At 36.7% G+C, this 18,135-nt stretch overlaps 1 protein-coding gene across 12 annotated transcripts in view; it reads left to right on the top strand.

The window, feature by feature from the left end:
* Positions 1 to 18,135, top strand: part of VAV3 (vav guanine nucleotide exchange factor 3) — a 177,211-nt gene that overhangs the window by 131,892 nt on the left and 27,184 nt on the right. For 11 of the 12 annotated variants that reach the window (XM_085585948.1, XM_085585946.1, XM_085585943.1 and 8 more), the window contains 4 exons: positions 1,117 to 1,246; positions 6,453 to 6,536; positions 11,842 to 11,993; positions 13,742 to 18,135. The exon at positions 13,742 to 18,135 is cut by the window's right edge. In XM_085585948.1, the coding sequence (XP_085442074.1) occupies positions 1,117 to 1,246; positions 6,453 to 6,536; positions 11,842 to 11,993; positions 13,742 to 13,783 (408 nt within the window). In that variant the 3' untranslated portion in view covers positions 13,784 to 18,135. The remainder of the gene's footprint in view (positions 1 to 1,116; positions 1,247 to 6,452; positions 6,537 to 11,841; positions 11,994 to 13,741) is intronic. The other variant, XM_077785484.2, reaches the window with a different exon arrangement.

The following is an 18,135-nucleotide window of genomic DNA, read 5'->3' as shown; positions in this document are numbered from 1 at the left end:
CTTTGTTTGCTTGATTTTTTGTCGTTGTTTTGTTTTGTTGTTTCCCTAGAAGGAAATTGTTAAACAGTATGATCTCGTAATTTTCACCTAAGCTTAGCTTGGTCAACTCTGACTGGGCAAATCTAAATATAAATAAGTGGAATGAAGTGAAGGGTTTACAGTAAATACATTGCTTTGTGCTTGCATTTCTGAAGAGTGAAATCCCACATTTGAATGGATCAATTGAAGTACACTTGTTCTGAATTGTCCGATCACTTTTATTCTTATTCTAGCTCCATGTACAAACTGTGATATTGAGATTTCTAGGGCTAATTCAAATGTAACAGACAACGTTGAAGATTGCAAAGGAATAGCATGAGCTGTTGCCTTCATTAGGAAGTAATGCCTTAGAGTAGGAATTTGAGAAAATTTTCTTCTTGATTACATAAACTATTTCAGCTGTTCTTTAATATTTACATATATGAATTTTTGCGATATATGTAAAAATATTCCTGTGTGTAGCTATGAATGCTTATATAGATGCACACACACAGAAATGATGACATTTTTGAATTGGGTTCAGGAGAATATGAAATACTGGATTTTTCAGTCAGTGTGCAGTGTCTGACACCCCCCAAGCCTGCCCTGCTGTGGAAGTTTTACATCATCTGAGTATCTGCACATTGAGTTGCTGTTAACTTACAAGCCACATGCTTTATTTCAGATCTGTATACTTACAAATACATGTGTAGATAAACATCATTTATTATTGCAAAAGAGATTTGAGAAAACAGGGACATTTACCACTCCATCCTTAGCAAGCAGCTGACCTTGCCTTCTGCCTGGCTCCAGAAAAGCAAAACCATCCACAGCCTGACTTAAAAGAGCAGCAAATGTTGGCTCTGACAAAAAGATTTGACTTAGCTGATTTTTGTGGTGTCTTTTTTGGTTTGTTTTGTTTACATTTAAGTGGCAATATAAAAGCTGGTACTTTATATTTTAAAAAATAAGCATGTTCTATGGGATGTATTGTAAAATAAAGTTACCTACATAATAAAAGTGTCATCAGCTGTACACCAGAATGCTGAATGGTATGTGATTTCAATTTCCAATGCAAGTGTTTTTCCTTTCTGAAAGGAACTTGTAGAATACTACAAGCACCACTCTCTCAGAGAAGGTTTTCGAAGTTTGGATACTACTCTTCAATTTCCATACAAAGAATCTGAAAACTCAGTGGGACAGAGGAGTAACAGAACAGGTGGCAATGGTAAGGATTATACATTTTTGTGTATTACTTTCTGTCATTTATATGTGTGGGTGTGTATATATATATCTTAAAAGGACAAGGTACTTGGAGCATCTTTATCTTCCACTTTTGACATATAACCAACTACTATGGCAATGCTTTTAGCTAGGATTTTTGCAAGCTAAGCAGATTCAGATCTGCCAGGAAATTTATAAACATGTCTAGCAAGCTTGTCTTGCTGCCAAACTTAAAATCTCCCCAATATTCAATATGCTGGTTTCTTTCCTAGTTTCCTAAGAAATTTGCATATGTGCAGCTACAAGTGTTTATATCTGTGACAATTTCTAAGCCTTTAAATGGGATTTAAATAAATCAGTCTTGTAGCATAGCCCTATGAAGTAACATCTCAGTAATACCAAATAATTGTGTAAAAAATTAGATTTGCTATATCATAATTATTTTTATGCATGTTTTTTTACACTGCATGTTTATTAGAGTTCCCTTACTAAGCTTCTGAAAGTTAATGGACTACTGTGCAAGGTAAATAGCAGTTAAAAAGTTGTGAAGTTTAGAGATAAACAGAGAAAGCTTGCAATGCATATGCTGTCCTTTATTTAAGCTATTACAATTTAAGTGGAAGTTAGCATGATTTTTAGGACATGGACAGGTTCAATGTTAATGATAAACCTACCATGTGGCTGGTCTCTAGAATATATATATAATGTTTTTGTCAAAGAGCAAATATTAGATTTGCTGTTCTGCAGTCATTGGCTGCGGAACATTTGTAGTGTAACGTTACGGAACTGTAGCATTTCAGAACATTTGTACTGTAACAGATAATAAAAGGAAAATAAAAAATAATGGAAATTTTAACAATTTGAAGACTGCTGTAAAAGCCCAAAAAGCCCAGTCTAGTCTTTGTGGTGATGGTGGCTTTGTTATTTTCATTTGCTGTGTTTGTGAGCTTTTGTTCACTTGCTTGCCTCTGTTCCATAACATTTCTGTAACTTTGGAGGCTTTCTTCCTCTCCTAATTAAAGTGAAGATAATTTAGAACAAATGAATGTGAGAAACCAGTGTGTCTCTGGTATTTCGTTTACTGTCTCTGCCTCCCAATTCATCTTTCCATTTCTGTCCTCCTTCACTGCTTTCCAGGACTTCTGTCAGTTGTCTCCTCTCTGTGGTGTTCATGTCCATTCTTGGTGAATTTCTCTGCCCTGTCCTTTCCTCTCCCTTTAGTTTGTGGTCTCCCTGTGCTTGATTTACTTTGCATTTTTTTGAGTTATTATTGACTGTGAGCAGAACCAGATTGTTTCCTGTTTGTTCCTTAATCCAGTTAGAATGTGTCAGAATATATCTATATTGTCCACCAGCTTCTTAGTCTGCAAGAGCTCAATCCTTTCCTGCTATACAGGACATAAAATTTATGGTACATCCTCATTAACTTCAGTCATCATACAAAAGAAAACATCTTTTACAACATCTTTTAGGCAGTATGTGGGAGAGCAAGAGAAATGACTGAAGGTCATCCAGGGGATGAGGAAGGGCATCTTTGCTACAGGAGCTATCAGCCCTTTGATGCTACAAATTGTGCTGGTAGAAACTGCAGGTTTTGTCTTAAACCAAACTGACCTGAAAAACATTTCAATTCCCAAACTCCTCATGTAAAATTATTTCCATAATTCTACTGCTTTATCTAGATTGACTCTGAATGACACTTCCTATAATGGATTGGACAGTAAAGTATGCCCCCATGAGTGTAGTGATTTATTTGTTGTTGTTTCTTTTTCTTTGTTTTGTTTGATTAACCAAAATGTCCATGATTATCAGTCCATCTGTGGGTCACTTTTCTTGGTTTTTAAGCTGTCTTGTTCATTTTACCAAGCTGATGTAAGAAAAGCCTTATATCTAGGCTGTGTGGACCCTGCTCGGCTGAATTTAGAAAGAATTCGAGAAACTTGAAGCTGCAGTTTTAGTAGAGGAAGCAGATAAGTCATGTGGGGCAGCAGTTGGTCTTGGAGTTTACTCACAGCCCTCAGTGAAGACCACTACACAGCTGATTTTTTGACCTCTTCCCATAATCCAAGTGTAAGAAAAACAGTTGTTGGAAGGAAGCCAGACAAAGTAGGTGAAGAGAGAGAGGGGCCTTTCTCCATATTTTTTCAATTTTCAGCTACTCAGCACGGGACTGAAGCTGGTGAATACAATGGGCTTTGACAGTTTGAAGCTAATTTAAAGAAGGGTTTGGGTTTAACACAGTATTTTTCTCTATACTATTCACATATCTGGATTTTTTAATGAAGCCATCTTTTGAAAAGACATCAGCTTTTTTTTTTTTTTTTTCAAAACATCAGATCTTTAGATATAGAACTGACAGAATAAATGGGGAAAGTATTTCTAAAAAACATTAGTTGAACCACTGCAGACTTTGACAGAGTTTTATCATTTTCTGCTGCCAAGGTCTTTGAGCTGAAGTAAAATTGGATGGCAATACTGAATTGACTTTACTTCCCAGAAAAGAGTGAGAACGACATGTGTTAATTTTTTTTGGTATTTGTTATGTTTTCATTTAGCCATATAGAAAAAGAAAAACAATTGGTATTTCATTTAACTTGTAATTTCTAATATGAATCATAATAAGTCACCTTGTAACGTCTTAAATTTTCAGGGAATTTGATTCTTGCTTCAGCATCTTTAGGATGCTGAAGATTTTTACAATAATTGTTTAGAATAAAAATCTCTTAGTGGGATAGTTATTTTGCCTTCCAGTTTTTGGCTTCCCACTTGGGTTAGAACTTTTCAGTCTCCTTGTTCTTCAGAAGTCACCTGTGTTGTTCTCATATTCACTGTACACTTCTTTTAATGCAGAAGTCACCTGTGTTATTCTCATATTCACTGTACGCTTCTTTTAATGTGGTTGTAAAAGCTGTCAGATATTTAATTCTGTCAATATAGAATTTCAAATTAATTGGGAAGACTTTTTTGAGAAATAGTATATTCTTCCTTCTTAGTTTTTCAGTCTTAGGCTTTTCTAGACACACACGGTATGATCAAGTTTTGTTTTGCTACACAGAAAAATACTAATTCTTACATTAGATTACAGGAATGATCAAACAGTTAATGAAATAAGGCAAAAAGGGAAGAAAAGTGGACATTACTCTGTGGAGTAGAATAATGGCATTTTATTCTGTTTTGCTGATGCAGAGCACAGTCATATCGAGAAATTTGAGTCTTTATGAAATTTAGATTTTAAAGCAACCTAAATCATGAAGCCAAGTCCTACCTGTGTGATATTGTTATTTCTCAGTTAATTAGGAGTAGGTATATTAGCTAGTTATGACATCCTACTAATGCTTAATGCATTAACTGCCTAGTAATGCTTAATGCTTTGTGTAAAGGTATCTGTTAATAAAGTAGAACAAATCAAGTATCATCCCAACCCTTAGGGAATCAAAAGAATTCACCCTTTCTGCTTAGAAGCCAACATCAACACTCTGTCATCAACACAGATCAGTCATCTGTAGAAATCTAGTAGGATTTCCTTGCTCACATAGGTTTACTTGTCCAGAATTTGACACATAAAACCAAACCTCCAGCTATATTGGAGAGAACAATCGGGGTAAAGTCTGCTCACTTAAGGACCAGCCATCCCCCATACAGCACCTAGCCTGGGTGTGCTCCTGTGGGCTGCTCCACTCTGCCATTGTGCTTCTGGAGAAATGAAGGCACGTGTTTGCCTCTAAAAATAGGCACTGCTTCTGAGTCAAGCAGCCCTCTTGGTTTGTGTAGCACAATTCCCCACAGAGCTGTTACCTGGGGTTACTGTCTTCAGTAACCTCATGCATCCCAGATTGCCCATTCAGTGTTAGAGGTGGAGAAAGCATCATCATTGGGAAGGATCAGAAGGGAGTTTCCAGAGTGTAAGAGGCCCTGGGGCATGGCTTTCTTGTCCTGTGAGACACTAACCTAAACGCTGTTGGCTTGTCTTGTGGGATTTTTTAAAAAAATCTAAACCCAAGGTTTATCAATGTTAAAATACAGTATCAGTTCTCTTTATTTTATTCATGCTTCTAGTTGCCTTGTCACAAATGTATCTATTGTCATCCAGGTAAGATGCAGAAAACTGCATCATTACCATCCATTACATGGATTCTTGCATAAAATCATTCTAGTCATCATTCCTGCAAGTACCATTTTGAAGCAAAATTATTGTGTTTAATATGTAGAAAGAAGAATAAATTCAGAGAAGTAGTAAATATAACCCTGCTACTTTTTGAAGGAAAATTCTTGTTCAGTAATTACAGATATTATTAGCTGTAATTTAGAGGCTGCATTATCATTTATCCAGTTGAGATGGATGTACCTTTCCAAATCACAGCTGGGAGCAAAGATCCCAACTTCACTAGACATGCACACTATATATCTTTATCGCCTCTTCAAAAGAGGGACAAAATGTGAGAGCAGGTAAATAAACTGTAGCTTCACTTGAAGCAATTCTAGATAATTTCATCTAATTTTTGCATTTAAAAGTATGTTGCCCCTAGTTTTGTTGACAACAGAGCAAGATCACCTGTGGCTTTCACCCAGAGAAGCTGCTGTAGGGGCTTAGGATGATGTGCTGGTTCTGCCTAGGCCAAGCTTTTTATGCTTGCTCAAGGGGCTTTTTGCAAGTCAGGGAAATTGCAAATATGAGCAGAGCTGTTTGGGCCTTAGAGGATGTAGTTTAGCTGTGGAATTCCTATTGATGTTAATGATTTACAGGGCAGAATGCATACTTCTTTTCCATGCCATAGTTTGGAGTTGACTCCAGGTCAACTTAGACTGTATCCAAATTATGGGCATATGATTAGTGTTGCTGGGCTTAAGAGGATTTATGTATGCATGAGTTCTTGCTTTTGTAATGGTAAGAGGCGGGGCACACAAAAAATTAAAAAAACTTTTGTTAAATCTGAAAATATTTGCAAGAGGCTGCAGTTACAATTTACTTTTCTGAAACCCTAAATGGGTCACTTCCTAGTTTACTCTTTGAAAAATGCAATGGTTAAAAATTAAATCATAGATCCAAATTTTCTAGTTATTATAGTCAATTTCCTTGCAGACATCCTCAGTAGGGAATCTTAGTTTCCTTATTATCAATGAATTATATAGTTAAAAAACTATTATTTAAATCTTATGCCAATATTTCAATATTCTTTTGCTTTTCTCTTTTTCTCTTTTTTTCCTCTAAGCCCCTTCTTTGTTCTGTGGGTTTTCTTTTGTAACTCCTCCAGACTACAGCTTTGTTCCCCCTTCCTCCACTCCTTTCTGGTCAGGTACAGCTTTACTGCTTTTATATTTCTTCCAAATTTGCTTCTGTTGTTTCTGTGTGTGCAGCAAGTGAGGGAAGGGACGAATCTAATACTTCAGCTCTTCTCTGAATCCAAAAACTGAGTTATTATTTGTTTTTCTTGGAATGTAGCAAAAATAAAACTTAAACTTTTGAATTATTACTGCTTATTGCAGTAAGCAGTTTGAATAGGAGTTGCAAAGCTCAATAGTAGCAGCAGATTCAAGACCACTTGACTGTTAATTTGCAATGCAGTTGACATCTATGAGATATATATTTTTAATGTATTTGTTCAAATGCATGGAAACATGGAAATCTCACTGCTTGTTGGTAAATAATACATTCGTCCCATCCCTGCAGCAAACCATACTGCAGTAGTAGCACCTTAGAATACAGTAGTTTTTTTTTTTGTAGAGAATGCTTTCTTTAAATTCTGCTTGAACATTGTAAATTAATTTTGCCCATCTGTTTGCTAAATATGTTTTTCTTTGTTTCCATTTAACCATCTCTGGCTTTAATAGATGCAATCATTTCAAACCAAGAGGCTGCATAAAAATTCTAAAAGTAGTACTGCTGGTAGCCTCAGTCATTGCATCAGTATGGGGATGACTTGCTCTGATCTGTAAGATCTGGTCTGCAGAGAGGTGAACTGCACCACTGGACAATTTCGGAAGAATTTTGCCAGTAGAAAGGTGATTGCCTTTGAGGAGCACAGGAAGGAGCTGTTGATGTGAATGCAGCACTTACTCACTTTGCACTGGCCTGCCTTTGTGTACAGGGGTGGAGGACACTGCCGGCGGTGTGCAGAGCAGGACTGGGACTGGCTTTTGCTCTAGGGAAGGGAGGTGTCCAGCACAAATGCAGATGGAGTCATCAAGATCTCAGTGGGCAGTATGTTTTACACCTGCCCCACAGAGGTTGTCCAGATTTAGTGCTCTGAGAAGGATTTTTGGGGCTTTCCATAGTTTCCTGAGGTGGCAGCTCAGTAGGAGAATGGTTACCGAGTTTACTTGTGCTGAGAGCACCTCTGGTGACCCCTCCCTTGATTCACCCCAGGGATTTCAATGTCCATGTCTTCGACTACACTTGGAAGTTTTGCCTCTCAGATGTTTCTTCCATTTCTATGCCCTTACATATAGATCTTATAGATATTTTTGGGGCAGATACTTCCTTTCAGTCATCACAGCAACGACTGAGAATCCAAGCTAGGAGGTGCCCTTCCAGTTGACATTTACTTTTATAAAGGGACACATCTGTAGAAAGCCATTTTGGTGTAGCTGTTTGCCCTGTGGTGATGACTCTCAGCTGGATTCCCTGAAGCACTCACCTGATCTGAAACAACATGAAGGAAGGAGTTAAGTTTTAGCTCTTTGCTCAAGGTAAATACTGGGAGCTTTTGTCCTTATGGGCAGGGATAGGAGAGGACATCTTGCATTCAACTGCTCAGTACTTGACTGTAAATTATCTTCTTACTGAAACTGGTATCTGTTCCATGAGAATAAAATTGTGAAGTGGCCTACAGTGATAGAACAGCAAACAGGACTCAGTTACTTTAACCCTATCACACATTCTCATATATTCCCATAATGTGGTTTCAACAAATTATAATGAAGTTCCTTTATCTCATATGAAAAACTGTATGAGAAAATGCATTAAAAACTATAATAATAGGTATCAATTCAATGTCTTGCATATTCCAATATGCCAGTTTAAATATTTCATTACACAAGTACAAAATTTTAAAGGAAAATATTGATCTGCAGTGCTTAAGCATATCTACCCATTATATTCTGAGTGCTAAGCTACATTGCTTCATATGTTTGTAAGAAACCTTCTTTTTAAAAACAGCCCAATAATTTGCCTACATTAGAAGACCAAATACTTATTTCATGATATTACAAGTATTTCTTTCAAAATTATCTTCAGAGCTGGCTTAGTTCTGCTGATCTGGAAGCTGGTAACACAGCAGAATATTAAGCTGACTGCTGGGCACTACTGAAGGTGCTGCCTGTGCCTGGATAAGAGCATTGAGGTTTGGTGAAACAGTAAATGTACATGGCTTCAAGGAGCATGGAAACTAATACACAGGAGCAACCCTCAGGGCAATGGCTGCAGATTTATGAAGAGGCCAGAGCACAAGGAAAGAGAAACAACTACTCTCAGCTTTAATAATACTGCATTGACCTTCATGGAATTCAGGCATGTGAGCTAGACCAGCCTGCTGTGATCATGGGGAACCTCTGTTGTTTGCACCCCAGATGCATCATCAGTGGCTCAAACTAGTATTAAAATTCATTTGCAGCACATCTATTTCACTGTTAATGTCTAACATACTCCAGTGTAAATCAAAGCTGATTATAGTTCCTGTAGTCATCATTTTCTGTTTGAAGAAGGAAAGGCTGGATTAAATAAAAGCATATTTTTCTCATTCACATATGCACTTTTTATTCACCTCCTTTGGATTTCTTACTCTATTTCAAATTAGTTCTCTGAGTATCTCCCTTGTATTACACGAGGTTTATGTATTACTGCTTTTTAACAGCTTATTTTCTCTTTTAACACTCTCTTTCCCTCCCCCCGCCCTTTAATTTCTCATTCACATTCATCCACCTGGTGGGCCCTTCTATGCTGTTAATCCCATTCTCTCTCTGTGTTCTTCCTGTAGCTATCCTCTTTCTGTCCTTCACTCAGTGTTCCTTCTCTTTCCCATCTGTCCAGGTGTCCTTTCCATGTGTTGTCTTCTCTCAAGTTTCATTTATCCTGGGACAGCACTAATTGGGAAATCAGGGCTGATAGTCTCCATTCAAGGTGTTTTTGTGATTGTGTCAGCGGAGAGATATGCTTAATATTTTTTTCCAAAATTAGCACTGTCATTTTCCTGCATTCCATCACTCATCTGGCTTCCTTTTATATATTTCCTATCAAGAGCTTCACTTTTATTTGAAAATATGGATCTTGGATTCTAAATTAATCTAAATTCTGCTACTTTCTGCCTCGAGACTTTTGAAGATATATGGTTTTGATTTCTCTTGCTTCTTTCTCCTTTCCCTCTCTGCTTTGTGACTTGAAAAAGAGTTAGAAGTCCTCCTTTTCCCCAGAAGTCCTCCTCTTTCTTCTCTATCCTAATTTTCCTTGCTATTTTCCATCTTCATTATTCCTCTATGTATTTATTCCCTTCTTAGTTATTTTCTTTCCCATTTTCCCAAATTTGTTAATCTTTGCTTCCTGTAATTTTTTCTTGCCCCTTTATCTTCTTTCTAGAATCTGAAATTATACCCTGCTCCCCGGAATCACTCCTTGCATTCTGCAATGCTTCTCCAAATCCATCAGTGATATTGCTGCACACCTGTGCATGCTTACTGACCCTCCAATCAATAACTGCTCTTCTTTTTTCTTTCTCCAAAACAATTGCTGCCTATGATGTGCTCTTTCCCTGTAAAATTGATTACTGCAATGCTGATAAGGAAATTACATTCATGTCAGGATCTAAACAAGTAGCATCTGCATCTGACTGGCTAAGAGGGGGGAGAAAAGCATGTTTGAGCTTTGATGTTCTTAATATATCACCTAGACTTTTGCAGCATCAATATAAGCAATAAACGGAGAGGCTGATTCTGTTATATGGCATCTTTTATTTTAAGTGTCTGATAAATGCACTCTACACAAGCAGTCAGAAGTGTTGGACTAAACTTTAGTGATGTGATATAAACTGGACATTATACACTGGGCATTACCTGTTATCAAAACCCTTTTTTAGGCATTCTATTTCTGTGATATAGCTAATAATATTTTAAGCTTAGTATTCCTTGATAGTTTAAAATAAATTGTTTGTATTTGCTCTTTAAGCTGACAGTATTTGAACATATTATGATTTTCAGATATTTAATACTATTATGTATCTATGATCCAGTGGAGTCAGAAGAAAAACTTAAACACAGGCAGAACTTAAACTATTAAGGTTTCTCATCTCATCTGCTGTGTTTTGGGTTCTTGATTTAAATTAAAGGCAACTAGATATGAATTCATAGTACTACATTGTTGAGGGCACCACTAAACTAGAATCTTAAAGGCATTTCCTAATGCAGATTGGGCATTTCTAAGAAATGTGAAAGGGTTCTGAGGACAGAGATGATTCTATGTACATTATATCAAGTCATCCATCATGATCATATGAATTCTTTTGAAATCTTTTTAAAGGAAGCTTACCTGTGCTCCTGAACTCCTCTTACAGTAATTTACATAGGAAAACAGTAGCATTAATGGGAAAAAAAAGCTGAAAAATGCCTCGGCCAAATAATCCAACTACAAAATGCCATGGAATAGTAGATGTTCTTTCTAAAATGCTCAAGTCAAAGATCTTTTATCTGTTAGGCCATGCTTACTCTCCTTTCATTGTTTTCACACTGGAGTTGTTGAGGATTTATTTTGCAAGTATGGACATTCTATATCAGTGTTGGAAACAATTTCCTATAAAACTATTTGGAAAAAGGATGGTTTTTGGAAGTGAGGCTTTTTGTACCTGTGCTTTTTAAAAATTCTTAACAGCTTTTTATTGTTTACAGTGTCTGGGCTTTACATTGGCAAAATTCTTCTATACTGATGTACCTTAAAACTTTAAAGTGTTAAGTTCACTGAACCTTAACTTTATTGAAAAATTCAATAGTGATTTACGGAACAAACTCCTGAAAAGAATAGATTTACATCCGTCAATATTAATGAAGATTGTGACAAATGATCTGTGGAAATTTCTTGTAGAAAGTCTGTAACTTTTTGCTCATGCTGATGTTAGCCTTCAGTTTTAAGTGCATTAATATTTAACTTGGGAGTTGTTTTTTCAAAGAACAGCATCTTATTCTGTTTGTTTTGCTTCATTAGAGGTCTAAAGTTAAATCAACTGTAAATGCTAATAATTCTTTTGGAAAGAAATGAGTGACCTGTAAAATATTCTTGATGCATATAACTGGCAGCAAGTTTTATTATGAAGCACAAGAATAAAATAATTTCAAATTTATTTAGCAATCTCAGGGTGGGGAATATTTTATTTATGGCTCATCTAGTTTGAGTTTTCTTTTAAAAATAAAGAGGTCTATTCAAAAAATTACTAAAAAATCCCTTCAACTTTTACACCATGCACCCTTGATCTTTGTAGTGCAGATGCTTTGCATAAAATGAATGCCAGTGTATGTTGCTGTTAAATCCTTGTTTTATATTTTTACAGTATTTCTATTTACAGTAGTTTGGTAGCCTTCATTGCACCAACCTTAATAATATCACCATCTTCTTCCTTTCAGTGCTGAGCCCGAAGGTGATTGGCATTGCCATAGCCAGGTATGACTTCTGTGCACGAGACATGCGAGAACTGTCCTTGCTGAAAGGGGACGTGGTCAAAATTTATACCAAGATGAGTGCCAATGGCTGGTGGAGAGGTGAAGTAAATGGAAGGGTAAGACTATTTTTTTTTTCTTTTCCTGTGTTTCTTTCTGCCTTCACTGATAGTGATTTTGTTTTTTCTTTTTAAAAAGTGTGTTCCAACATTGTGTATTTAAATTCAAAAGATGGAACATGTTCTCATCTTTGTTTCATAGGAGCGAGGCAGAACTCTTGCCAGGAAGCTGTCCCAGCATATAAATTATTGGTTATTTAATGTGACCTGCCAGGCTGAATATTTGGGCAAGGTTATATAGTTGGAAAATAACCAGGATTAATAGCACTGCTACAGTTGACCTTTCTTGAACTGTTTTGCACAAGGAGTCAGGTTCCTGGTGCATGGAACTCTCTTTAGCACTTTACCACAGAATGATTTCCCACATCTTTCTGCCAGAATACAATGCAAGGAATCAACCATCTTTTTATAGAAGGCTGCTGCTTTGATCTCTGTGAATGTGGCCCAGATGAAGTGATACATTTAGCAGGGATTTTTATGAACTCACTTTACACCCTGCTCTGAAACTTGGAAGTGAAGTTTCAGTTTTGACCTATAAAGGGTTTACTGTTTCAATCTTAGTTTACTGCTTTATAATGCAGATTAGTCAGAAGCATTTGAGACTGCTGTTTCCATGTTTAAAGTTCTGAGATGCAGGGTCAAGGAATGTGAGGTAGAAGAATGTAAATTTTCTGGAAGCTGGAAATGATACTTGCAAGTGCAGTTGAAGTCAATGTCCAGATTTACTGCTTTGTGCAATTTGGAGAATCTTTTTCATTGTGTACATGAGCTTGGTTATGTTAAAGTTAAATGGTTAAATCTTATTAAATAGTCAATTGGACCAGAAGAAGTAGGGAAGCAGAAGAAATACCCATTGTGCTATATACATTTTACATGAGAAGAAAGCTGAACAACTCATTGTAATGCAGCTGCCCACATTTTAACACATGCCCTGTTACATGCTAGCATTCCTTGGTAACTTTCAGAGTCTTGACATTATAAACTCGCCTCTGGAGATATTTTGGCAAGGTAGTCTAAAAATTTATGCAGTTACCCTTCTAGTCATGCTCTAGGTTTGGTTTTGAGTTCTTTCATGAATGTTAAATTGACTTGAGGAAAAAAGAAGTCTGAAGAAACCTAAAGCAAATACATAAAATAAGAAATATATGATATTACATCACTGTATGTCTTACAGAAACCTTATTTGGCACATCATTAATTTCAGAATGTAGATAACTCTATAACTTTTGAAGTGTAGGACACTAGACTCTGCTGTCTAATTGTGTCATGTGTAACACCTGTTTTGGTGGCAGTGGAATTCAGCTCCATGTAAAGCAATCAAATCAGTCAATGTTTCCTTTATAAGAAGATTCCCTGGACCTGACTGGAGCCTGTTAAAAGTTTAACTTCTCAATCAAAAAATAGTAAAATAAAAAAAAGTCTTGCCTGTAGTAAAACTGCTTCCACTCTTGGCATTTTCTGAACTTTTAGATTTCCAATCTGAACAAATATGTTTTAGATTTTTTTGGGGGAGGAAGTGGCAGAGAGGGTGTTGGTATTCAAACTGTCCTATCTGCATGTTATTCTTTTATTAAGAAATAAAAATAAATTTTTTTACTCTGTGTCAGGTCAGCCAACTTTATCTTTGTAATCTTTTTAATATACTTATTGAACAGACCCATCCTTATTGTGCCTAGCTCAGCCATTAAAAAAAAACAAAAACCTTGTGCATCTCATGTATTATTTTGTTCTGCTTTTCCCCTTTTTAGGTGGGCTGGTTTCCATCAACTTATGTTGAAGAGGACGAATGAATTAAAAACTATCCTCTGCTGACCAGCAGTTTCAGGGATTGTAAAAATTTATATCTTCAATGTGTTATTGGTCTTGTTAAGTATTTAAACAGCAACATTTTTGCCTCTCTGAACCTTCCAGTCTTAATGTTGGGATTTATACAGAAGTTTGGGCTGACAGATTATTACCTTCCCCAGAGCTGTGCAAGAAACAAGCTGCCAGTTTGCCATCACTGGGGATCAGTACAAAGTCCAACCCTCACCTTCCCAGAAGAATCTGGAAAACAAAATTCTTTGTTCCTTTTCATTTCACCCTGTACTACACCATGAGTACTAGCAATGGCTGAATATTAACGTTTCTCTTCTAGCTAACATCTGTGATGGTACAAGGAGATGAAGGCTTATTATTTCTTATCACTGCATGCAGAAAACAGATTTCAATCATTCCAGTGGGCATAAAGTATAGTCAGTAGACCTGTCTTGAGACATCAAACTACTTTACTTATCAACTTACAAACCATTTAACAGTCACAAAAACATTCTGCAGGAAATATGTAGTAAACAAGAGTAGCATTCATGCATATGTAATTACTTAACTGGCTACTTTGAGGTCATGCCTAGATCTTCTAATAATCTGTTTAAAGACATTCTAAAAAGGTGTAGTGATGTGGTATTGCTTTAAAAAGCATTCACAAAGTGGAATTGTGTGATCCTTTTATTGTCATCTTAAGCCATTTTATACGAGGTTTTTTCATTTAAGCAGCTGACAATAAAAGTGCAACTGGGGGATAGTCATGACAAGATGAGTTGAAAATTTTCAGCAATAACATTAAATAAATATTGCAGACCTATTCTGAAGCAGAAAATACTAATGCAAGATGATGTAATTATTAAAGTGTTTATCTTAACCTCTTGATTGATTTGGATGAGCTTTGATGCTTTCAGCTTAGTACTGTCTTTTCCTAGTTATACAGGAGTTTCTATCACCTTTTGTGACTGCAATGGAACTTGCAAACTTCTTTCTGCCCTTTCCTTTATTTTTGCCTGGGATGTTAATGGCAGTTCAATGAGGGAATTGTCTTGCTGCAGTCTTCTCAACATACCCAAATATGTCTAGGTTAGCCAGCATGAAAGATCAGGCCTTGTAAATTGATGTCCACTGCTTGGTAAGGCAGTCTTTACTGTAATTTTGAAGAGGTAGAAATGTAGTTACAAGCTAAAATAAAAGTGGATGATGTTTTCAGATATGCAGTTCTAAATATTTAAGTAATGTCACTTGAAAACTTGAAAGAAAATCAGGTTCTTCAATGAATTTAATTAATCCTGTCCCACATCCTCTCTTTTGCTTTTTGCCTGTTCTCTTTTTCTGTTGGCATCTTAAATTTAGTGTGCACTGACACTGCACGATTTAACCCTGCAGTGCTTTCCCAGTCTACAAGCTACATAGTCTCCGCTATTTGTCCACAGAGCAGAATCTGCTAGAAAATTCAGGTTTCTCTTTGGCTGCCCCCAGGATTCTTTGCTTCTTTCTGGCCTTTCCTGGCCATCAAGAAGAATCAAGCACAACACAGAGCATTCACAAAATCCCCTTCATATCTGAAACTGTCTTACCCACCGGCCACACCTGGCAGGCAGTGCTGTGTGACTGGGGAGAGAGGAGCTTCTTGTTAGAAATTTGAGAGATTCAGCCTTGCAGATGAAATTCTGCCAATGCTCTAACTTTTCAAGGATTTACCTCAAAATTATGTAAACTGTGATTGTGTTGAGTACATTACTTGATGGAGTAATTGAGAGCATTTGTAAATATGTAGATGATGCATAAAAAAATTTGTAAATTATGTGTACAGCAGTGTAGGCTAGAATATACAGTCTTGGATCATGTTTTGCCATGCAGTTTGATTGTCTGTTGTGAGCTTAATCCTATATTCCTTAAGTAGACAAAGATGATTCTTTCCCAGTTTTGCCTGCTTAAGGGATAGAGGAATAGGCTCTAAGTCTGTGAAGTGTTTAGTGCTTTACTGTCATATAGTTCTGAGAAGAGGCAGTTAAATTCAGTACGAGCTGCAAACTATATCAGTCATTTTCAACAGCTTGGCTTTAGAATAATTTTGAGTGTTCTCTCCATCCTAAACATGTTGTAAAGCTTTTAAGCAATTCCTGAGTCCAGTAGTCATCCTTTGAGAAGAATGAAAGCCATAGGTAAACTTTACTTTTGTGGTGTAAATCTGCATATCATTGTCTGTGTTTAATGCCCTGTATTGATTGAGTTAATGCTGCATCTTAAACTATATTTTGAGTACCAAAGACTTCCTAAATATTCTGGAGCATCTCTTTCATGTGCTGCTTTTGCCTGTATGGAGTTATGTCATGCAATAATAGTTACAATACTTTAATTTGTACTATTTTGTAAATATGTTAAATATAATAAACTGGTTAATTTTTTTTGTTTGTTTAATGATGTGTCAAAATGTGTAGTTTGCTACTGTGAAGGTTGTGCTTCATTTGTCTCACCATCTTCTCATTGTGAGAAGTTGATAATGGTTTGTTTTGGTCTCCAAGACTTACATAATCCTTATGTAGCTGTAAAACTGAGTTATCAATGTAAGTGTAAGCTTTCCTTGAGAACTTTTTATTATCAGGATAATATGCCTTGTGCCACATCCAGGAAGGTTCTGAGGCTTTTGTTTTGTGTGTGATTTTTTTTTTTTTAATTTATTATTACATTTTTGGCTATAGAGAATCAGTCATATACTATTGATTTTTGATACTTGTATTCTTTTTTGTTTAAAAAGAAGTTGTGCCTGAAAAGTTGAATGTGTAACTTGTCACAGCAACATCTGTTCTCTTCCACCTTCTTTTTTTCTTTCTCTCGCATATGTGAATTAACATATAACTTATGGCTGAATTGAGCTCAGGTCTGAAAATAGTCTGTGTCTGATTTCATGGACTATTTGATAACCTTTTTGTGATGTAGCCCATTCATGTATTTTTTACAATGTAACATTCATTATTCATGTGTTTATAAAAATATTTCTGTGCAGGTGAATTAACTCAGCAAGGACAGTGATGATTCAGTTGCAGTGGTGGTTTTTTGGTTTTTTGTTTGTTTGTTTGTTTGTTTGTTTTTTTTTCTGTCCCATTCATTTTTCAGTAAGATAGATTTTCTTGTGGAACTGCCCTTCTAACAGATAATTACTAAACCTAATGAGGCATTTACACATCACTGCAGATGTAAGGCATAATTTTCCTGTCACCCATGAACATATCACATAACAAAGAGTCACACCTAATGTGGGATGCAAAAATGTGTCCCAATTAAATGCTCTTGTTAACAGTATCACACTTGGTCACATTCTCTCCTTTCCCTTGTATGTGAGATGTGTCCTCTGATGGGTGAGAAATTGAGAAAGCACTGTAATTAGGGCATAAGAACCACTTGTGGCTGTGTTCTCAATAGTTTTTTTTTTCCCATTGCAAGGCTTGGAAGCTTGAAAATTCATCTTGACAATGAAAATTATGCCAACCAGGATTCCTTTCCCCTTTGCCTCACAGGCAAGCCTGAGGTGCTTTGTGAAGAAGAAGAAAAGGACAATTCTTGAGATTTTAGCCATTTATAAAGGTGAGACAGAGGTACATCTAGAAAGAGGTGGTGCTTGTTTATACAAAATGCCCAGCTTCAGACCCAGGTTTTGTTTGCTGACTTTAATGTTCAGTTCAAAACTATTTGTTGCTATTAATTCTTGTCTCCTTGCTGGAAACTGGGCTGCCAAGAGCTTTACATTACTATTTTGTCTGGCATTCAACTTATTCTCTTCAGAGCACTGCTTATTTCATTTGAGTGGCAGAGGAAGCACTCCCTCCTCTCCATTTTATTGCTGACCACAGCATTATATGGCAGTGTATTTTATGTATATATTATATATTATAAGGCAGAATATTTCTTTGGTTAGTTGGGGTCGTCTACTTCTCTGTGTCCTCCAAACTTCTGTTCACTGGGGGGTCATGGCACAGAGTTAGAGAAAGCTTTGATGCAGTGCAACGCTGTCCACCAAGAGCTGAACCCTCAGTCAGTTGTCAGCACTGTTTTTGCTGCAGATGTAAAATGTGAGGCTGAAAGAGCTGGGCTGATGGCAGTCAGCACCACCTGGGGCACACCAGTACAGGCATGAAGGGAGCTGCAGGCAGGGATGCTCTGTGTGTGTAATGCTCAGTCCTGTCCCAGGCTGCTACAAGGAGCAGGAGCCAAGCAGTGAAACATGGTGTGGGATTTCAGCTCTTTCCTCCATGTCCACTCTATGGAGGAGGGGTCCTTTTGGGTAATTAAGCTTCCTAAAGCTGTGAGATGAGATGTTAATCATATGCACTTTCTCACA

Source organism: Lonchura striata, chromosome 8 (assembly GCF_050655825.1).
Source record: "Lonchura striata isolate lonStrDom1 chromosome 8, ASM5065582v1, whole genome shotgun sequence".
Taxonomy (NCBI): Eukaryota; Metazoa; Chordata; class Aves; order Passeriformes; family Estrildidae; genus Lonchura; species Lonchura striata.
The sequence above is the reverse complement of the archived record's forward strand: the minus strand, read 5'-3'. Positions and strand labels throughout refer to the sequence as shown.